We start from the raw sequence: 23,573 nt of genomic DNA, 5'->3' as shown, positions 1-23,573 counted from the left end.
TCAGCATCTCTACTACAGATAACAGATCCCCTCATAACCTCAGCATCTCTACTACAGATAACAGATCCCTACATAACCTCAGCATCTCTACTACAGATAACAGATTCCCTACATAACCTCAGCATCTCTACTACAGATAACAGATCCCTTCATAACCTCAGCATCTCTACTACAGATAACAGATCCCTTCATAACCTCAGCATCTCTACTACAGATCCCCTCATAACCTCAGCATCTCTACTACAGATAACAGATCCCTTTGAGTCATGTTGAAGAGCTGGAGATCACTTTCCTATGTCTATAGGGAGAGCTCCACACAGAAGGGAACAAACTGTACCATAGTGACAGAACAGACAGTGACCGTTATCACAGTAATAGACATTGTTAACACAGTGTTTGTCAACCTCTGGCCCGTGGTTCGGCACTGGTCCCTGGGTTCTGGATTACCGGTCCCTCAGATGGTTAGCTGACACCAATTAGTCTCTCAATGACCATACACTGTAGCCTGCTGGTCTCCCTGGTAGGAAACAACACTGAGAAAAACACTGCCTTGACTACAACACACCCTGAGCCCTGTTCACCGTTGTCTTCCTCATCCAGTATTCAGGATATGGACAAGAGACTACAAGCTCTGCTGGCGGCGTGCGAAAAACTACCAACTGACAACTTCAACAACTTCAGGTCAGTACCCATCTCTCCCTCCCTCTCTACAGTCTACGTAGACCTACTGCCAGCAGGACCCTCCAGTGAGGATCTGTTTTATATGCTTGGGTTGTTGCCAGGCTGAAGTTTCCTCTAGGTTCAGATCTAGGATCAGCTTCCCCTCCCCCACTCTGAACCTTAACCATTAGTGGGGGGAATTTCAAAACTGACCCAAGGTCAGCGTCTAGGGTCAACTTCAACCTACTAATGTTGTTTAGATTGTGTTTTAGCTGGGTGTTAAAGTTCTGAGTCTGTGACACTATGTTTACACAGGCAGAGCAATCTTATATCACTAATTGGTCAGATCAGAGCTCTGAAAAAGATCTGATGTCAAAAAGACCTGATGTGATTGGTCAAAATAACAATTAGTGGAGATCAGAATGGAGCTGCCTGTGTAGACGCAGCCTGTGACTTGGACCTCCTATCAGGGATAGAATCCCTGTGACTTGGACCTCCTATCGGGGATAGAGTCTCTGTGACTTGGACCTCCTATCAGGGATAGAATCCCTGTGACTTGGACCTCCTATCAGGGATAGAATCCCTGTGACTTGGACCTCCTATCAGGGCTAGAGTCTCTGTGACTTGGACTTCCTATCAGGGCTAGAGTCTCTGTGACTTGGACCTCCTATCAGGGCTAGAGTTTCTGTGACTTGGATTCCAGGTCTGGTTACTGTGATTCTGCTTGGTCTTTAAGGGTTCCAGGTCTGGTTACTGTGATGCTGCTTGGTCTTTAAGGGTTCCAGGTCTGGCTACTGTGATGCTGCTTGGGCTTTATGGTTCCAGGTCTGGTTACTGTGATGCTGCTTGATCTTTAGGTTCCAGGTCTGGTTACTGTGATGCTGCTTGGTATTTAGGGTTCCAGGTCTGGTTACTGTGATGCTGCTTGGTCTTTAGGGTTCCAGGTCTGATTACTGTAATGCTGCTTGGTCTTAAACCAGGTCTGGTTACTGTGATGCTGCTTGGGCTTGATGGTTCCAGGTCTGGTTACTGTGATGCTGCTTGATCTTTAAGGGTTCCAGGTCTGGTTACTGTGATGCTGCTTGGTCTTTAGGGTTCCAGGTCTAGTTACTGTGATGCTGCTTGGTCTTTAGGTTCCAGGTCTGGTTACTGTGATGCTGCTTGGTCTTTAGGGTTCCAGGTCTGGTTACTGTGATGCTGCTTGGTCTTTAGGGATCCAGGTCTGGTTACTGTGATGCTGCTTGGTCTTTAGGGATCCAGGTCTGGTTACTGTGATGCTGCTTGGGCTTGATGGTTCCAGGTCTGGTTACTGTGATGCTGCTTGATCTTTAAGGGTTCCAGGTCTGGTTACTGTGATGCTGCTTGGTCTTTAGGGTTCCAGGTCTGGTTACTGTGATGCTGCTTGGTCTTTAGGGTTCCAGGTCTGGCTACTGTAAAGCATGTGGTGATTGAGTGATTTATTGATTGATAGATTGATTGATTGAGTGTGTATTTCTCCTCTTCCTATCAGATACTTAATCAAGTTCCTAGCCAAGCTAGGAGATTATCAGGACTCCAACAAGATGACTCCTGGTAACATGGCCATAGTTCTGGGTCCCAACCTGCTCTGGACCCACTCCAACGAGAGTGGGTATGTGTCCTGTCCTCCCTTCTCTCTCTCTCTCTCTCTCTCTCTCTCTCTCTCTCTCTCTCTCTCTCTCTCTCTCTCTCTCTCTCTCTCTCTCTCTCTCTCTCTCTCTCTCTCTCTCTCTCTCTCTCTCTCTCTCTCTCTCTCTCTCTCTCTCTCTCTCTCGCGCTCTCTCTCTCTCTCTCTCTCCCCCCCCCCCCCCCCTCTCTCTCTGTATCTCTCTCTGTATCTCTGTATCTCTGTCTCTCTCTCTGTGTCTCTCTCTCTCTCTCTCTCTCTGTATCTCTCTGTCTCTCTCTCTCTCTGTCTGTCTCTCTCTTTCTCTCTCTCTCTCTCTCTGTCTCTCTCCTCAAAATACGCTACCTTATCAGTCAACATTTTAGTGGTCTTTTGACTGTCTGCGGAGGGAACTTTGAAATACTTTTGAAGCATGTGGTTCACTTAACTCGGTAACCTATTGAATAGTCCCAAAAGCGCAAACTCCCAAGTTAAATCAAGTGCTGTCTCACTGGGTGTGTGTTGTTTCCAGGAACATGACAGAGATGATGACCACAGTGTCTCTTCAGATAGTGGGGATCATAGAACCCATCATACAGCACGCTGACTGGTTCTTCCCTGGAGGTGAGACACACACACACACGCACGCTCACTCACTCACACACACTTATATGCACCCACCCACGCATGCATGCACGCTCACTCACTCACTCACTCACTCACTCACTCACTCACTCACACACGCTCACTGACACACACACACATACATACCTGCAAACACACACGCAGGCACACACACCTCACACACACACTCACATGCATGCACGCTTAAACACACACATACACACACACATACCTGCAACACACACTGTCTTTAGGATCCTGACCTAATTGGTTCCTCTCTCTTCCTCTCCTATAGATATTGAGTTTAATCTGACGGGCTGCTACGGCAGTCCTGTCCACACCAACCACAACTCAAACTACAGCTCCATGCCTTCGCCAGACATGGACCAATCAGAACGCAAGCTGCCGCATGACCATGGCAGACGCCCACTCAGCGTTGCCACTGACAACATGATGCTGGAATTCTACAAGAAGGATGGGTAGGCTGCTGCTGAGTGCAAGCTGGTCGATCCTTCCTCCCTCGTTCTCTCTCTCTGTTTCTCTCATCACTCTCTCTGTTTCTCTCTTCTCTCTCTCCCTGTCTCTCTTCTCTGTCTCTCTCTGTTTCTCTCTCTTCCTCCCTCTCTCCTTCTCTGTTTCTCTCTCTTCCTCCCTCCCTCTCTCCTCTCTCTCTCTTCCTCCCTCCCTCTCTCCTTCTCTTTCTCTCTCTCTTTCTCTCTCTCTCTCTCTCTGTCTCTCTCACTTCCTCCTTTCTCTGTCTCTCTCTTCTCATGCAGCATCTAAACCCACGTACTGTCACCCACTCCTTCTCTTCTCTCTGTTGGTTTTTTAAAGTCTTGAGCCAGAACCTCGAGGAACAGATTGCTAGTTTGTTAAAGACACACGACTCAGAGAGTATTTACATAATGAACTAGATCTTTAAAGGTTTAACGAAGTATCTTTGGAAAAAAAAACTAAATTCATTCTATGAAGGTGTTATGAAGGTGTTATGAAGGTAAAGTTAAAGGGGCATGCACCAAACCAGCGCTTCTCATAAAGCCTTTTAAAGGGGCACTTCTCCAGCACCAAACCAGCGTCTACATACAGTGTTTTTGAAGGCTTCTTAAAGCCTTTTAAAGGGGCACTTCTCCAGCACCAAACCAGCGTCTACATACAGTGTTTTCTGAAGGCTTCTTAAAGCCTTTAAAGGGGCACTTCTCCAGCACCAAACCAGCGTCTACATACAGTGTTTTCTGAAGGCTTCATAAAGCCTTTTAAAGGGGCACTTCTCCAGCACCAAACCAGCGTCTACATACAGTGTTTTCTGAAGGCTTCATAAAGCCTTTTAAAGGGGCACTTCTCCAGCACCAAACCAGCGTCTACATACAGTGTTTTCTGAAGGCTTCATAAAGCCTTTTAAAGGGGCACTTCTCCAGCACCAAACCAGCGTCTACATACAGTGTTTTCTGAAGGCTTCATAAAGCCTTTTAAAGGGGCACTTCTCCAGCACCAAACCAGCGTCTACATACAGTGTTTTCTGAAGGCTTCATAAAGCCTTTTAAAGGGGCACTTCTCCAGCACCAAACCAGCATCTACATACAGTGTGTGAAAACACCGCGTCTCTGTGATCTGTGGTTAAAAAGTCTAGAAGCCCTTTAAAAAGGCTTTGTGACATCACAGGGTAGGTTTAAAGTTAAAAACAGTGATTTTCAAAACCGCCATTTATTTTCGAGCTCCAAACGTCACTGAGAATCTCATAGTGTTTGAAGATCACCTTTTTTTTAAAAATGTTTAAACTTTTGATGATGTCATCGGGTAGAACTTAATACTTTTTTTTTCGACAAAACTGCGCCTTTTTCACAAAGTAGTGGAATAGCCCTTTAAGTGGTTGTTCATCTACACTGCTCTGATTTAGAGGTCTCAGTAGAACACAGAAAGAAGGTAGATCTCTGCCCTGTCAATCATCCTCTCACCCAGTTAGCTGTCAGCTTTATCAGCCCTCATCTAGAGAGGAGGGATACCATAGGAATGCAAACACACATTATTTGAATAGTCTACACACACCTTGTTGAAATAGTCCCGGCCCGGTGAGTGGCACCGTCTCTATGGCAACACGGCGGCAGTGATAGAGGTTGTTTCTAGTTGCTTCTTCGCATTCTCCTGAGATCTACACACACACACACACACGCGCACACACACGCACTCGCGCACTCACACCATGCACACAAACACAAACTCACACCACACACGCACATGCTCACACCTAGCCTATCCTTCTCAGTCTGGAACGTCACCTGCCCTCCCTGACTCACCAGGTGGAAAATCACTGGCAGACAGGCCAAAATCCTCCCTCACAGAAATTGTCTCGGAGAACCAGACATTGGAGCAACGTTGGAGCAACGGCACAAGATCTGGGCAGAATATCAGATTCTCTCTGACATTTAGAAAGGGGAAAACAGACAGACGACTCTCCCAACGAATCACAGGCTTGGGTAGGCGGAGTTTAAAATGTGGGCGGGAGTTATGCTCATGTTTAGCGAGGGCAACCAGCGGATACAGCAGTGACGTCACCGCTGACCCACTCCCCATTTACAATTCAACACCTCTGTCCCAACTGACGGCCAAACTTCTAGAGACCTGTAAACCCGTAACGTTGGAACATTGAGGGAGGCAACCCATCTGTCACAGAGAGACTGTCCAGAGAGACTGTCCAGAGAGACTGTCACAGAGAGACTGTCACAGAGAGACTGTCACGGAGAGACTGTCCAGAGAGACTGTCACAGAGAGACTGTCCAGAGAGACTGTCACAGAGAGACTGTCACAGAGAGACTGCCCAGAGAGACTGTCACAGAGAGACTGTCACAGAGAGACTGTCCAGAGAGACTGTCACAGAGAGACTGTCACAGAGAGACTGTCACAGAGATACTGTCACAGAGAGACTGTCACAGAGAGACTGTCACAGAGATACTGCCCAGAGAGACTGTCCAGAGAGACTGTCACAGAGAGACTGTCACAGAGGAGACAGACAGATTTACTTTCCAATTGATATATAATTTTGTCACCACACACTTCAACCCCACACAGTTCTCCATGTGAGACGCTGGTAGAAAATACAGTTATTATCCACTCAGTAAATGATCAGTTTTGTAACTGTGGTGGTTATCGAAGGCAGGCTGTTGTTCCTGGACTGAGGAGAGTTGTGACGACGTGTTTGTCTCTGCGTGTGAGTCCACTCCGGAGAACTCAGCTTGGCTTAATTACTGTATTAACTAACGAGGCACTCATTTCCTCTTGGTAGGACAGTGCAGGCTAGTCATTTGGTCTGGCATGTCCCAATACCTCTGAAACCCTCTATGCCCTGTCACTGTGAATCTCATCCCCAGAATACGGACTACACTGTAGCCCACTAGCCTTCCACACAAGCCACTTCCAATGGTCCCCTCTGTAGCCCACTAGCCTTCCACACTAGCCCCTTCTACAGGTCCCCTCTGTAGCCCCCTAGACTTCTACACTAGCCCCTTCTATTGGTCCCCTATGTAGGCCCCTAGACTTCTACACTAGCCCCTTCTATTGGTCCCCTCTGTAGCCCCCTAGGCTTCTACACTAGCCCCTTCTACAGGTCCCCTATGTAGGCCCCTAGACTTCTACACTAGCCCCTTCTATTGGTCCCCTCTGTAGCCCCCTAGACTTCTACACTAGCCCCTTCTACACTCAGCACATTTCAATCTCCACACTAGTCACTGGCCTAGACCTCTATGTAGCTCCCTAGCCATCTATGTAGCTCCCTAGCCCTCTATGTAGCTCCCTAGCCATCTATGTAGCTCCCTAGCCCTCTATGTAGCTCCCTAGCCCTCTATGTAGCTCCCTAGACCTCTATGTAGCTCCCTAGCCATCTATGTAGCTCCCTAACCCTCTATGTAGCTCCCCAGCCCTCTATGTATCTCCCTAACCCTCTATATAGCTCCCTAACCCTCTATGTAGCTCCCTAACCCTATTTGTGGTTCCCTAACCTCTATGTAGCTCCCTAACCCTCTATGTATCTCCCTAGCCATCTATGGAGCTCCCTAACCCTCTGTGTAGCTCCCTAACCCTCTATGTAGCTCCCTAGCCCTCTATGTAGCTCCCTAGCCCTCTATGTAGCTCCCTAACCCTCTATGTATCTCCCTAGCCATCTATGTAGCTCCCTAACCCACTATGTAGCTCCCTAACCCACTATATAGCTCCCTAACCCACTATGTAGCTCCCTAACCCTCTATGTATCTCCCTAGCCATCTATGTAGCTCCCTAACCCACTATGTAGCTCCCTAACCCACTATGTAGCTCCCTAACCCTCTATGTAGCTCCCTAACCCTCTATATAGCTCCCTAACCCACTATATAGCTCCCTAACCCACTATGTAGCTCCCTAACCCTCTATGTATCTCCCTAGCCATCTATGTAGCTCCCTAACCCACTATGTAGCTCCCTAACCCTCTATATAGCTCCCTAACCCACTATATAGCTCCCTAACCCACTATGTAGCTCCCTAACCCACTATGTAGCTCCCTAATCCTCTATCTAGCTCCATAGCCCTCTAAACTAGACTCTGTGTATGAATAGAAAATGAACAGAATGTGTCTCTTACGTGCCTCTCATTTCTTTGCCCCGTCAAAGCAGCATAAGGAAAATACAAAGGTACTGTATGGTTCCTCCTCTAGTCCTGACCTCCTCTAGTCATCACCTCCTCTAGTCCTGACCTCCTCTAGTCCTGACCTCCTCTAGTCATCACCTCCTCTAGTCCTGACCTCCTCTAGTCCTGACCTCCTCTAGTCCTGACCTCCTCTAGTCCCCTGACCTCCTCTAATCCTGACCTCCTCTAGTCCTGACCTCCTCTAGTCCTGACCTCCTCTAGTCCTGACCTCCTCTAGTCATCACCTCCTCTAGTCATCACCTCCTCTAGTCCTGACCTCCTCTAGTCCTGACCTCCTCTAGTCCTGACCTCCTCTAGTCCTGACCTCCTCTAGTCCCCTGACACCTCCTCCTCTAGTCCTGACCTCCTCTAGTTATCACCTCCTCTAGTCCTGACCTCCTCTAGTCCTGACCTCTAGTCATCACCTCCTCTAGTCCCCTGACCTCCTCTAGTCCTGACCTCCTCTAGTCCTGACCTCCTCTAGTCATCACCTCCTCTAGTCCTGACCTCCTCCTCCTCTAGTCCTGACCTCCTCTAGTCCTGACCTCCTATAGTCATCACCTCCTCTAGTCCCCTGACCTCCTCTAGTCCCCTGACCTCCTCTAGTCCTGACCTCCTCTAGTCCTGACCTCCTCTAGTCCCCTGACACCTCCTCCTCTAGTCCTGACCTCCTCTAGTCCTGACCTCCTCTAGTCCCCTGACACCTCCTCCTCTAGTCCTGACCTCCTCTAGTCCTGACCTCCTCCTCTAGTCCTGACCTCCTCCTCTAGTCCTGACCTCCTCCTCTAGTCCTGACCTCCTCCTCTAGTCCTGACCTCCTCCTCTAGTCTTGACCTCCTCCTCTAGTCCTGACCTCCTCCTCTAGTCCTGACCTCCTCCTCTAGTCCTGACCTCCTCCTCTAGTCTTGACCTCCTCCTCTAGTCTTGACCTCCTCCTCTAGTCCTGACCTCCTCCTCTAGTCCTGACCTCCTCCTCTAGTCCTGACCTCCTCTAGTCCTGACCTCCTCCTCTAGTCCTGACCTCCTCCTCTAGTCTTGACCTCCTCCTCTAGTCCTGACCTCCTCCTCTAGTCCTGACCTCCTCCTCTAGTCCTGACCTCCTCCTCTAGTCTTGACCTCCTCCTCTAGTCCTGACCTCCTCTAGTCCTGACCTTCTCCTCTAGTCCTGACCTCCTCCTCTAGTCCTGACCTCCTCCTCTAGTCTTGACCTCCTCCTCTAGTCTTGACCTCCTCCTCTAGTCCTGACCTCCTCCTCTAGTCCTGACCTCCTCCTCTAGTCCTGACCTCCTCTAGTCCTGACCTCCTCCTCTAGTCCTCACCTCCTCCTCTAGTCCTGACCTCCTCCTCTAGTCCTGAACTCCTCCTCTAGTCCTGGCCTCCTCCTCTAGTCCTGGCCTCCTCCTCTAGTCCTGACCTCCTCCTCTAGTCCTGACCTCCTCCTCTCAACTCTCTATTTCTCTACAGTTTGTTTTGTTTTTTAATTGTCTCATCTGACTGTCTCTTGTTTTATGCATCTCTGTCCCTCTCAGTATGGGTGTCCGGGTGATGGACACATCCTGGGTGTCCCGTAAGGGTTCGTCCACCCTGGCCCGTAAGGCCTCGTCCACCCCTCCCAGTGTCCAGGGTCCAGGCTCCCCTGCTGACCACTCCCTCATCCTGGAGCAGCCTGGAGAGCTGGCCCAGTCTCCCTCACCCCCACCTCAACCTGGGGAGAGGGACCGGATCGGGTAAGTCCCCACCACCACCACCACCACGGAGGATTCCTCATCTCCACCTTCCTCCCGTCTTCACCATCATCATCATCTTCACCAGCTCTCCATGACTTGTCTTGAAGTGTTTGAGCCGTTGTTGTTGTTGTTGTGTTGTTGTTGTTGTTATATGTCTCACAGACTTGTTAAACTCCTCTCCTCTCTGACATGATTTGGGGTTCTTTCCTGTTGGCCTATTTTTCCTCATCGTCTGTCCCTCCACTTCACCGTTGTTGTTCAGTCTGTCAGGTTTCTGTCACTGTGGGAGCTAATGAAGAGGGGCTAGCTAACGTTCCTTCAGGTTTGAGAGGGTACACAGGTTTATATCCCACCGTTGTTGTCTAGTCTGTCAGGTTTCTGTCACTATGGGAGCTAATGAAGAGGGGCTAGCTAACGTTCCTTCAGGTTTGAGAGGGTACACAGGTTTATATCCCACCGTTGTTGTTCAGTCTGTCAGGTTTCTGTCACTGTGGGAGCTAATGAAGAGGGGCTAGCTAACGTTCCTTCAGGTTTGAGAGGTTACACAGGTTTATATCCCACCCTTGTTGTCTAGTCTGTCAGGTTTCTGTCACTGTGGGAGCTAATGAAGAGGGGCTAGTCTGTCAGGTTTCTGTCACTGTGGGAGCTAATGAAGAGGGGCTAGTCTGTCAGGTTTCTGTCACTGTGGGAGCTAATGAAGAGGGGCTAGCTAACGTTCCTTCAGGTTTGAGAGGGTTCACAGGTTTATATCCCACCGTTGTTGTCTAGTCTGTCAGGTTTCTGTCACTGTGGGAGCTAATGAAGAGGGGCTAGCTAACGTTCCTTCAGGTTTGAGAGGGTACACAGGTTTATATCCCACCGTTGTTGTCTAGTCTGTCAGGTTTCTGTCACTGTGGGAGCTAATGAAGAGGGGCTAGCTAACGTTCCTTCAGGTTTGAGAGGGTACACAGGTTTATATCCCACCGTTGTTGTCTAGTCTGTCAGGTTTCTGTCACTGTGGGAGCTAATGAAGAGGGGCTAGCTAACGTTCCTTCAGGTTTGAGAGGTTTCACAGGTTTATATCCCACCTCAAGTTTTCATGAACAGTACATACGTCTACGTCTTCTTTATTTAAACGTCACATTTCATTTCACTCCACCAAGTCTCTGACAGCATGTAAATCATTCAACCTGATCCCTGTGACGCGGTGTGGCTCGAGGTGACCTCTGTTGCCATGGCTACAGCATGTAAATCATTCAACCTGATCCCTGTGACGCGGTGTGGCTCGAGGTGACCTCTGTTGCCATGGCTACAGCATGTAAATCATTCAACCTGATCCCTGTGACGCGGTGTGGCTCGAGGTGACCTCTGTTGCCATGGCTACAGCATGTAAATCATTCAACCTGATCCCTGCCACGCGGTGTGGCTCGAGGTGACCTCTGTTGCCATGGCTACAGTGTTTTCTGCTGACACACACCGAGTGACTTTTGACCGTTTTGTTTTCTACTCTCATCTCTTAAAACCGCAGCATTTATTAGTACAATCCATCACCAGTTAATATCACATTAAAAGTGGCAGTCTGGGATTGATACATCCATTTTGTTCCTGTTTGAATTAATAATGGCTGCGTCCATGTGAAATGTTGCAGAAAAGTTGTTTATAAAGATATGCTTGGTTCTGGCTTGTGATTGGCTTGTTCTCCTTCCTGCTCTGTTGCTCTTTCAGCCAATGAGATGAAAGGGTTTTGTGTCTGTCTCACACTGCCCTGGGCTGGCTGAGGGAACCCTACAACATTATATGTTGCATTTTTGTCAGAGTGGGCCCATATTAGAGTCATTAAACATCTCAGAGTAGGAGTGATGGTCTAAGATCAGTTTAGCCTTTTAGCTCGTAATTATTATTATTACCTGAACAGGGTGACCTGATCCTAGATCAGCACTCCTACTCTGAGACGCTTTCTGAATGTGTGCCGTGGTCTAACATGAAGGTCAATCTCAGGCTACTAGATTCTGTAGAGGTCAAAGCCATTTGGGTTGTCCTCCCTTCCAGTTGGTTAAAGCCTGTTTCACCATGACTAGCCTCTTGCAGTGTGAAGACACAAGGTGATCACAGAGGGAGTTTTACAGGCTCCACCCTCTTTTCTTTCCTTTGGGAATCCCCTTTGCTTTGCTGTTCATTCTGCTTGATGTTTCTCTTCACAAAGCTGACTGCAGTCTGTGTGCTAAGCTTGTTTTCGTCCCCACCGTCTGCTTGCCCTCTCCGCACCAGAAAACAAACGCTGATTTTTAGTTTTAATCTGGATTAGACACTAACTACCAACCTAACGAACACCTCAGTAATCACAACAAGATAACCATCTCACCGCCACCACCACTACCACTACTACCACCGCCACCACCACCGCTACCACCACTACCACTACTACCACCGCCACCACCACCGCCACCACCACCGCTACCACCACTACCACTACTACCACCGCCACCGCTACCACCACCGCTACCACCACTACTACCACCACTACCACTACTACTAACACCACTACCGTCACTACTACCGCCACCACCACTACCACCACCACTACCACCACTACCGTCACTACCACCACCACTACCGCCACCACCGCTAACCACCACCATCGCTACCACAACTACCACCACCACCGCCACCACCACCGCCACCACTACCACCACTATCACTACCACCGCCACCGCTAACGTCACTACCACCACTACCGTCACTACCACCACCACCACTACCACCACTACCACCACCGCCACCACCACCACTACTACCGCCACCACCACTACCACCACTACCACCACCACTACCACCACTACCACCACCACTACCACCACTACCGTCACTACTACCGCCACTACCACCACCACTACCACCACTACCGTCACTACCACCACCACTACCGCCTCCACCACTAACCACCACCACCGCTACCACCACTACCACCACCACTACCACCGCTACCACCACTACTACCACCACTACCGTCACTACCACCACCACTACCGCCACCACCACTAACCACCACCACCGCTACCACCACTACCACCACTACCACCACCACCACTACCACTACTACCACCACCGCTACCACCACCACCACCGCTACCACCACTACCACCACCGCCACCACTACCACCGCTACCACCACTACTACCACTACTACCACTACTACCACCACCACCACCACGACCACCACTACCACCACTACTACCACTACTACCACCACCACCGCCACCGCTAACGTCACTACCACCACTACCGTCACTACCACCACCACCACTACCACCACCACCACTACCACCGCCACCGCTAACGTCACTACCACCACCGCCACCACCACTACCACCACCACCGCTACCACTACCACCACCACCGCCACCACTACCACCACCACCACCACCACTACCACCGCCACCACCACTACCACTGCTACCACCACCACCGCCACCACCACTACCACCACCACCGCCACCACGACCACCACCACCACCACCACTACCACCGCCACCACCACTACCACTGCTACCACCACCACCTCCACCACTACCACTGCTACCACCACCACCGCCACCACCACCACCACCACCACTACCACTGCTACCACCACCACCACCACCACCGCCCTGTCTCCCTCCCTCTGTTCAGCTACAGCTACATACAGCTCTTTCTTCTTTGTTCTGTTCTTTATATACCTACAGCTCAGACGACGTGTCGCCCAATCGTCCGGACTCCTCTCATGTCTACCCTCCCCCTGGGCCAGGGGAGGAGCGGCCGCCCCCTCCCTACCCCACCTCCACCCTACCCCACCCCGCCCCCCACCACTTCTACCCCCACCCCAAGGTCCTACCCTGTCCTCGCCCCGTGGCCCCAGGGCCAGAGTCCCAGCCCCCCGGCTCCCCTCCTCTCCCGCAGCGATGGTCTGGCTTCACCCCCCCTCTCCCCCCTCCCACCTCCTCCTCTTCCTCCTCCTCTTCCTCGCTTGACATCAACTCGAACCCCAAGCCCAGCTGCCTGCATTTCCCCTCCAAACACGTCCTCCCGCACGGCCACCCGCTGCCAGGTGACATGTCGCTGCCCCCTCATGCTCCCTTGCCCCCCGATATGGGTAAGGCCTCGCCCCTCTACATGAAAACCCCCTTGGTACTGGCCCGTCATGACCTGTCCCTGGGCATGAGCATGGGCAACCCCCCTAGCTTGCTGTCCTCCGCCCCCCCGCTGTGGGCTACATGTCCCTGTGCCAGAGAGAGAGGACTCCCCAGGCTGACTAGGTAAATACAATGCCTGCCTGCCAGCCTGCCTCGCCAGTCCTGCCTACCTGCTGCCTGCCCTGACACTGAGACAGACATACATACAGGCAAACAGATGCAGGAGGGTATGGAGACACCACCCACTACACCACAGAGAGAGAGAGAGCAGAGAGAGGTCAGAGAGAGAGAGAGGACAGAGAGAGAGAGAGTGGGCTTACCAGCTCTTCTTCCAGGTGGCCACATGTCCTGTCCATGTCCTTTATCTCGCTGGCTCATATTTGTGTGTGTTTGCTGATCTCCAATCCCATATCTCAGAATCTGTAATTCACGTTGCCAGGGGATGCGCCTCTCCATGGAGTTGCCTAGCAACTGAGGATGTTACTGCCTTTTGCATAGAGCAGAAAATCAATACATGAATAACACTGAATATGGTTATCTACAAGCATATTAATGTATTACTAATGTAGTTTCAATCATAGTGAAGGTTTTTCTGGTCAACTGATGCACAACTTTTGGATATTCCAAACGTATAATTGTTTACTATATCAAGTCAATCAGAAGACCAGGAAGTCAATCAGAAGACCAGGAAGTCAATCCGGATACCAGGAAATCAATGAGAAGATCAGGAAGTCATTCAGAAGACCAGGAAGTCAATCAGGAGATCAGGAAATCAATGAGAAGACCAGGAAGTCAATCAAGAGACCAGGAAGTCAATCAGGAGACCAGGAAATCAATCAGAAGACCAAGAAGTCAATCAGTAGATCAGGAAATCAATCAGTAGACCAGGAAGTCAATCAGTAGATCAGGAAGTCAATCAGTAGACCAGGAAGTCAATCAGTAGATCAGGAAATGAATGAGAAGACCAGGAAACCATCCAGTGACCTGGGAGTGGGAAGTTCAGGCTCATCAATCCACAGTTACCATCCAGTGACCTGGGAGTGGGAAGTTCAGGCTCATCAATCCACAGTTACCATCCAGTGACCTGGGAGTGGGAAGTTCAGGCTCATCAATCCACAGTTACCATCCAGTGACCTGGGAGTGGGAAGTTCAGGCTCATCATGAGTGTATATATAGTCTTGTGAGTGTATATATAGTCTAGTGAGTGTGTATATAGTCTAGTGAGTGTGTATATATAGTCTAGTGAGTGTATATATAGTCTTGTGAGTGTGTGTATATAGTCTAGTGAGTGTATATATAGTCTAGTGAGTGTGTATATAGTCTAGTGAGTGTATATATAGTCTAGTGAGTGTATATATAGTCTAGTGAGTGTATATATAGTCTAGTGAGTGTATATATAGTCTAGTGAGTGTATATATAGTCTTGTGAGTGTATATATAGTCTAGTGAGTGCGTATATATAGTCTTGTGAGTGTATATATAGTCTAGTGAGTGTATATATATAGTCTAGTGACTGTATATATAGTCTAGTGAGTGTATATATAGTCTAGTGAGTGTGTATATATAGTCTAGTGAGTGTGTATATATAGTCTTGTGAGTGTATATATAGTTTAGTGAGTGTGTATATATAGTCTTGAGAGTTTATATATAGTCTAGTGAGTGTATATATAGTCTAGTGAGTGTGTATATAGTCTAGTGAGTGTATATATAGTCTAGTGAGTGTATATATAGTCTAGTGAGTGTGTATATATAGTATTGTGAGTGTATATATAGTCTAGTGAGTGTATATATAGTCTAGTGAGTGTGTATATATAGTCTAGTGAGTGTATATATAGTCTAGTGACTGTATATATAGTCTAGTGACTGTATGTGACTGTAAGGGTTAGGGTTAGGGTTATATAGTCTAGTGAGTGTGTATATAGTCTAGTGAGTGTATATATAGTCTAGTGACTGTATATATAGTCTAGTGAGTGTATATATATACATAGTCTAGTGAGTGTGTGTCAGGTCAGTGCAGATAGTTTGGGTAACCATTAATTGACTATTTAGCAGTGTCCCTTGTCCAGTGTCCAGTGTCCCCTGTCCAGTGTCCAGTGTCCAGTGAGTCAATACCACTAGACGAAGTAGGGCAGCAGGAGTCATAATACCAATTATGTCAGTCTCAAATGGCACCCTATTCCGTACATAGTGCACTACTTTCGACAAGGGGCCATAGAGATCTGGTCAAAAGTAGTGCACTATGTAGTGAATAGGGTGCCACTTGGGGCTCAACCTGCCTGGTGATGTTCCCTTCCGCTCTCTGTGATTCCTCATTCACACAAACCCCTATACTGTTCACCCTGGTAGACTCTAGTGTCCCCTATACTGTTCACCCTGGTAGACTCTAGTGTCCCCTATACTGTTCACCCTGGTAGACTCTAGTGTCCCCTATACTGTTCACCCTGGTAGACTCTAGTGTCCCCTATACTGTTCACCCTGGTAGACTCTAATGTCCCCTATACTCTTCACCCTGGTAGACTCTAGTGTCCCCTATACTGTTCACCCTGGTAGACTCTAGTGTCCCCTATACTCTCTGAAGTACACACTCTCTAGTGACCCCTATACCCTCTGACGTACACACTGTCTAGTGACCCCTATACCCTCTGACGTACACACTGTCTAGTGACCCCTATACCCTCTGAAGTACACACTGTGTAGTCCCCTATACTCTCTGAAGTACACACTGTCTAGTGACCCCTATACCCTCTGAAGTACACACTGTGTAGTGACCCCTATACCCTCTGACGTACACACTTTCTAGTGACCCCTATACCCTCTGAAGTACACACTGTCTAGTGACCCCTATACCCTCTGAAGTACACACTGTCTAGTGACCCCTAAACCCTCTGACGTACACACTGTCTAGTGACCCCTATACCCTCTGAAGTACACACTGTTTAGTGTCCCCTATACCCTCTGAAGTACACACGGTCTAGTGACCCCTATACCCTCTGACGTACACACTGTCTAGTGACCCCTATACCCTCTGAAGTACACACTGTCTAGTGACCCTATACCCTCTGAAGTACACACTGTCTAGTGACCCCTATACCCTCTGACGTACTCACTGTCTAGTGACCCCTATACCCTCTGAAGTACACACTGTCTAGTGACCCCTATATAGGTGTTGAAGGCCTGATGTGATGGGAGCTATTATTATTATTATCAGTCAGATACTACAGCAACACAACAGACTACTATGTAGTAGGTTGGAGCAACACAACAGACCCAGATACTATGTAGTAGGTTGGAGCAACACAACAGACCCAGATACTATGTAGTAGGTTGGAGCAACACAACAGACCCAGATACTATGTAGTAGGTTGGAGCAACACAACAGACCCAGATACTATGTAGTAGGTTGGAGCAACAGAACAGACCCAGATACTATGTAGTAGGTTGGAGCAACACAACAGACCCAGATACGATGTATTAGGTTGGAGACCACTGACATTGATTAAGGTTATATGATGATGAGGATGATGATGATGATGATGATGACAATTAAGAAGGGCTCCCTTGTAAAAGAGACCTTATTCTCAGTGGACCCTGTTAAAATAATGGTCAAATAAATGAAGAAGGACATTTTCTGTAGCGATGATGTTGAGATGTAGTTTGACATCTGTCTATAAGTGGACAGTGACAACAGCCTGACATCCTCTCTCCTTCACCAGTACACTGAGGAGTAAGGAGAGCTCTCCAGTGATTGGTCACAAGGGGGTGCAGGTGGCAGGTCCGACGGTGCCCCCTGGTGTTGGCCAGCAGAGCTGCAGCCAGTCGCCCCACTCCACAGAACACAGCCCACACACCATGCGCAAAGGTCAGTGGTTCAACGTCACAGTCGGATCCATATCTTTTGTATTCTTGTTGTTTTACCTAGACAGCAAATGTATGACTTTGAGCGGGTTCTAGAAGGATTCATAGTAAGCCTGTTGCTGGATTAAGTCCTAAACACGTTCCATGTAGATTCTCCATTCAACATGGTCCAGAAAACAGACACTTCATTTATTATACATGTCTAATCTGATTTGTTGGTTATCAAAATGTTTATATTAATTTGTTTTACTGTATAAAACTGGGGTTGGAACCAAAATTATTTTTCCAATCGTTTTTGTTCTGAACTGAACTGAATCATTTGGGGCGGCAGGGTAGCCTAGTGGTTAGAGTGTAGAGGCGGCAGGGTAGCCTAGTGGTTAGAGCGTTGGACTAGTAACCAGTTTATGTCGTTCCTTTTTGTTCCTTTATACATTTAGCTCGACATTAAATTACTTCACCAATCAGTGCGGATAGAGAAGCTTGCTTGCGGAGCGAGTAAGCAATTTAATCTGAATCGGAAAATAGTTAAGAGCAAATTATATTTTGCCGTAACAGCATGGTTTAATCATAATGAAAGACAGACACACACACACACTGTGCAAGTCACAGCGTAGGGCACAAGATGCAACTGAAATGTTGAGGGTGAGGAGAGAGTGAGAGATGATGGAGGAAGCTTGCTTTGAAGCGCTGGCCATCTTGTTATGACATGCATTATCTGAATTAGGCTCAAATAAATTATGCCTACAGAGGAGAGCCTTCTATGGAGGAACGTAGCAAGCTAGCTAACAAGCTTGTGTGTGCAGAGCAGCACTAGATTTAAGAACACGTCTTACCTTCTTATGGTTAATAAATCCAATGTGAAACACGATAACAATAGTATCCTTAACCAACGTTGAAAAGTCAATCCATTCTTCTCCAATTCTGAATCATGCTTGTAACATTGTCAGTAGGCTACAGTACCTGCTTCAGAGGGGAGGGGCAGGTAACCTACATACAGCCACACCCACTGGAAAAGATTTCCAGCTGGCAGGCAGACGCTGGAATAGGTTTCTGAGTGACAGAGTGAGGGCTTTGCATAGGCGCTTTGTTGCGATTTTTGTGGGACTGGAATAAAAATGCCCGGAACGTAAAATAACGTTATTAACCGGTTCCCATGTTTTTAAAATAATGGTTCTGTCCTGGAACAGTATAGATCACTTTTGTTTTTGGTTCGGGTTCTGTTCCTCAAATAATTTCTTTATTTTCCGGTTTTCGGTTCTTTTCCCTGAACCGGTTCCAACCCCTGGTATAAAGAGAGGCTTAGTTTTAGATGTGTTAATTTACTTTAGATATTCATGTTCATGTTAACTCTCTTCTTTTCTGTGTCCAGGCTCTAAGAAGCCGGCCCCTATCCCTCCAAAGGTTCCAGCTGGGTATGGCCAGTCGGGAGGTTCTGGTGGGATTTCGGACCAGTCCACAGGTCAGCCGTCGCCGGTCAGCCTGTCCCCCACCCCTCCGAGCACCCCCTCGCCCTATGGACTGGCCGGTCCCCCACAGGCCCCTGGAGGACTAGGGGCCTCCTCCCCTGGTCAGACCCCTCTCTGTGGTTCCCTAGGGTCCCTGGGGTCCCTGTCCTCCCCCCCTTCTCTGACCGGCACGCTGGGCAAGTCTCGGCCCACCCCTAAGCCCCGGCAGAGGCCCAGCCTGCCCCCTCCTCAGCCGCCCACCGTTCCTCAGCCGGGGGCCACAGCTGTTGGCCCTGGGCCCCTGGAGCAGGGCATCCTGGACGGACTGTCCCCCGGGGAGAGCATGTCCACAGGTAAACAGCATGATGATCACGTAACCACGGCAACGACACCACCACTACCACCGCAGGTGGGGTCAGGGACGATGCAGCCGCGCCCGGCTCTCAGACTGGCTGTGGCGCTGTCCAATGGAGACGGTGGACAGGTGTAGCTAGTAGGACTAGGGAAATCAGCATCCTATCACTACTGACTCACCCGTTCTATAAAATAATGTGTTATTGAATAACGGTGGCCTTTATTTAGACAGACAGACGCAGTCGTCCCGAGAAGAACAATATGTTGTAAATATTAACATTTTGTTGTACATTGTAGAGAGAAAACTACACTATGTATCCATTGCTTGTGTTATGTGCTGATGTTTCTAAGTATTGTGAGGAAACATCAGGGAAGCATAGCGATGTCCTGCTTGTATGGAAGTTTCCATTAGATTCATCATGTGCTTCCTCTCTGTTTATCCCTCATACAGTACGCCAGAGCTAGGTAGGTCCCAGGCTTACACGCATAGAAATAGAATGACTAGAACAGAACAATCCCCCTCATACCATGGCAATTTGACAGTGTATTCACCGTCATTTGGTGGCGTCGTGCGTTGTTATGAACGCCTCAGCCATTGTGGTGCCTGAAAGTCGAGTGATGCCCAGTAATTCTGAACGGAGGCTAATGACTGTTTAGTCTAAATTACACTATAGATTACACTATAGTGGCCTGGAAATACGACAATATTGCTAAAGTCAGCAAATAATTAGTAGGAAACGAGTTTGCCATCATTAGGATGTCGTAAAATTCACTTTAGAGAGATTAGCTATCAAAGTTAGTCAGAAATGTCTAGCAATGCTAACGTTAGCTAGCAAAAACCCAGGACTGTCCCTCAATCTCAGCCAGCTAGGTAAAGTTATATTGCATCTAAGGTCAATATGGCTTCATCACAGTGATAAGAAAAGGTTTTCTTACTAATTGCTTATCTCCTTTTGAAATATCATTGGGTTTACCAAGCCCAGTATAATGCACGTTAGGCTAGATCTTCATCAGTGCCCATTGACAATGCATTGACCTTCAGTAGGGCACCAGGGCTCAAGAGAATCTTCATAACGATGTTGTGACGCAACGTGCATCCATGAATATAGCCAACATTGTTCCACTCATCATGGAATGTTGACTGGAAAGGGGAATGTCTATTCTAGTCATTCTAATTCTATGCTTACTCTCTCAGGACAAACATGGCTCATTCTAGGCTGGTCCCAGACCTGTTTGTGCTCTTACCAACCCCATTGCACATTGGCAAGCAGTTCCATAAGGAGTTGGCAAGAGAGCAGAAACAGACTGGCAACCAGGCTTATTGAAGAAGTGGTCACTCAGATAGGCCTACTTCTTGTCTGATGTCATAATCATGATCTGAGGTGTTCCATAGAAATCTAATTCTAATATTCTATGAGGTTCTCTGTTCTACCTGTCAGTATCAATACCAGTCATTCTCTCTGTGTCCCTGTGTTCTATTCATGATTCTCTTGTTCCCCTGCTCTGCTCTACCTGCTACTATGTTGTGTACCAGCCGTGTGAGGCCAGGGGAGTCAGTGTGGTGTGGGCTAAGTGTGAGGGGGCCGTTTAGGGTAAGCCAGATTTGACCTCGCCCGCCAGTAACGTTACCGTACTACGCTCCATCTCTCACCGCTCCGCCCGCCTCGCCCCGCCTGGCCTGGTGCTGTGGCTGCCTCTGGGTTCTCCTGCAGCCTGCTTCATGCATACATCTTGTACCTGTTAGCTAAACAGCTAGCTATCAGCCAGCCATGCTAACGCTAGCTAGCTGCCCCATTCTGTTTGTGTCACAGTATCAGCCATGCTAACACTAGCTATCTGCCCAATTCTGTTGGTGTTACAGTATCAGCCATGCTAACAGTAGCTAGCTGCCCCATCAGTGGGTTTACAATATCAGCCATGCTAACGCTAGCTAGCTGCCCAATTCTGTTGGTGTTACAGTATCAGCCATGCTAACAGTAGCTAGCTGCCCCATCAGTGGGTTTACAATATCAGCCATGCTAACGCTAGCTAGCTGCCCAATTCTGTTGGTGTTACAGTATCAGCCATGCTAACAGTAGCTAGCTGCCCCATCAGTGGGTTTACAATATCAGCCATGCTAACGCTAGCTAGCTGCCCAATTCTGTTGGTGTTACAGTATCAGCCATGCTAACAGTAGCTAGCTGCCCCATCAGTGGGTTTACAATATCAGCCATGCTAACGCTAGCTGCCCAATTCTGTTGGTGTTACAGTATCAGCCAGGCTAACGCTAGCTAGCTGCCCCATTCTGTTGATGTTACTTTAGTCGGCATGCTGTTGTTCAGACTGTACGTACTGTATGCATGGCTTATGGACTTCCTAGAGCGCATCACGTACACTGCAGCGCTCACCATTGCAGACGCCGTCGGTTCCCCCGAAGGTCCATCTTTAACGCTTCGGCCCTTTTTACCATCCCCATGGCAACAAACGTCGCCCCTGCTACAGGACAGGCGTGTGGGCTCCACAGGTAACCCCCAGGTGACCTCCATCCCAGACCCATGGCTTCAAGACAGACCCATCTGTTTCACTGCCCTCCCTCTGACAGCATCGCCTCCTGCTCCGTCTGTTTCACTGCTTTCCCTCCAGAGGTCATGTTATACCTACTAGCCCAGTAACACAGTATGACTCCCTCCCTGTTATAGACCTAGCTTCTCCAGAGGTCTCTGGTGTTATACCTACTAGCCCAGTAACACAGTATGACTCCCTCCCTGTGTAGAATGTGTCAGAGACCAACATACTTACCTGCTGCTGCTTTCTTCAAACAACAACAACAGTTTTTTCTGACTCAAAAAACTAAATTTCCTTTCTGCTTTATTCCTTTTTTTACACACCATCATCACCTCCTCCTCTTCATGCTTCTCTTCACCACCGCCACACCATAATAATCACATCCCACCTCTGTCGCCATGCCAACCCGCTAACCATGCCATCATTAGATTACTTCAATTATGAAATCCCCTCCATCAATGTGAACCTGGACAGCCTCATCGACGAGTTCAGCGGTGCTGCCCCCTGCAGGCGCTACGGAGCGGTGACACACTCTCCTCCCCCGCGGAGAGACGATAACCCCGACCACGACCCCTACGCCGTGCCTGAGGACGACGAACCCCAGGACACCACCTTATGACATCGTTACTCTGAGACAGCGCTATGATGTGACATCATCAGAGCTTTTCCCGAGGCTGGCACCGTGGCGCTCCTACATCCAGCTAGCTTTACATACTGTTAGAGACTGTAATGCTCGCTCGCTCACACCGCACTGCCACGACGCTCCCAGACAAAACGAACAAACAAAGCTTCTTCTTATACACCACAATGCTCACCTGACCTTTGACCTGAAACTCCAAGTCTGAACAATGACCTCTGACCTGGAACTCCAGGACTGAACCTTGACCTCTGACCTGAAACTCCAGGTCTGAACCATGACCTCTGACCTGAAACTCCAGGTCTGAACCATGACCTCTGACCTGGAACTCCAGGACTGAACCTTGACCTCTGACCTGGAACTCCAGGACTGAACCCCCCTCCCTCACATTATGCTATACCTGCAGGCTGCAAGCAAAACTCATCTCTTAGAAATACTACGCAAATAGTAATGTAAACTCAATGTGAGCAAACAATAACACACCACATGCCATATAGAGGAGGACCAGTTGCCTTTGGAAGGAAGAAGACATATGGATTATATGGAGGAGTATTAAATGCCATGTTCAGTATTATATTTTTGCTTTGTGGATACTACAGTTTTTTCCTCTCTTTGAAACAGTGATCAGTATTTTTTGTGACTTTTTAAGTAATTTTTTTGCCTTATATGAAAAGCCTGCACTTAAATTGCAATACATGCATCGCATACTCACAAATAGTTTGGCCTGACCCTAAAGGAAAGAAACTCTTAACCTGACTGGTTGGGTAGATGTGTGGGTAAAGTGGGTCTGATTGGTTGGGTAGATGTGTGGGTAAAGTGGGTCTGACTGGTTGGGTAGATGTGTGGTTAGTGGGTCTGATTGGTTGGGTAGATGTGTGGGTAAAGTGGGTCTGATTGGTTGGGTAGATGTGTGGGTAAAGTGGATCAGATTGGTTGGGTAGATGTGTGGTTAGTGGGTCTTCAGGGTCATGGTGTGTAGTGTACTGTATTCCTAACAGGGTAATATGATAAGAGAGTTATTAGTCCTAGTTTTCTGCACACTATAGAGATGACGATGAACAGAGTCTATTGAATAATGCAGTATGAAATGCATAACTAACCCTATTCTGCGGAGGGTTTGGATCCATTCCATTTCAATTCAGTCAATTTAGGAAGTAAAAACTGTTTACTTTCTGAATGAATGAATTGAAATGGAATGGACCCCAACCCTGATGTCTGTGTCAACCCTGTCCCCAGTCCCTATTCTTCCCACTTCTCCCCCATGTACACATATCTGCATTGATACACAGTTAGGAGACATCTGTAGGAT

At 48.4% G+C, this 23,573-nt stretch overlaps 1 protein-coding gene across 1 annotated transcript in view; it reads left to right on the top strand.

Moving 5' to 3' along the window:
* The window catches only part of LOC139424099 (rho GTPase-activating protein 44-like), a 37,212-nt gene extending 14,958 nt beyond the window's left edge, over window positions 1-22,254 (top strand). The window contains exons 12-21 of the mRNA XM_071175795.1: window positions 601-681; window positions 2,171-2,290; window positions 2,817-2,908; window positions 3,204-3,387; window positions 7,540-7,560; window positions 9,085-9,282; window positions 12,984-13,553; window positions 17,143-17,288; window positions 18,654-19,082; window positions 22,056-22,254. Coding sequence (XP_071031896.1) covers window positions 601-681; window positions 2,171-2,290; window positions 2,817-2,908; window positions 3,204-3,387; window positions 7,540-7,560; window positions 9,085-9,282; window positions 12,984-13,553; window positions 17,143-17,288; window positions 18,654-19,082; window positions 22,056-22,246 — 2,032 coding nt within the window. The 3' untranslated portion in view covers window positions 22,247-22,254. The remainder of the gene's footprint in view (window positions 1-600; window positions 682-2,170; window positions 2,291-2,816; window positions 2,909-3,203; window positions 3,388-7,539; window positions 7,561-9,084; window positions 9,283-12,983; window positions 13,554-17,142; window positions 17,289-18,653; window positions 19,083-22,055) is intronic.
* The last annotated feature ends 1,319 nt before the right edge of the window (window positions 22,255-23,573 follow it).

Source organism: Oncorhynchus clarkii, chromosome 13, assembly GCF_045791955.1.
Source record: "Oncorhynchus clarkii lewisi isolate Uvic-CL-2024 chromosome 13, UVic_Ocla_1.0, whole genome shotgun sequence".
NCBI lineage: Eukaryota > Metazoa > Chordata > Actinopteri > Salmoniformes > Salmonidae > Oncorhynchus > Oncorhynchus clarkii.
Note: the sequence above shows the minus strand (reverse complement) of the source record. Positions and strands in the feature narration are given on the sequence as shown.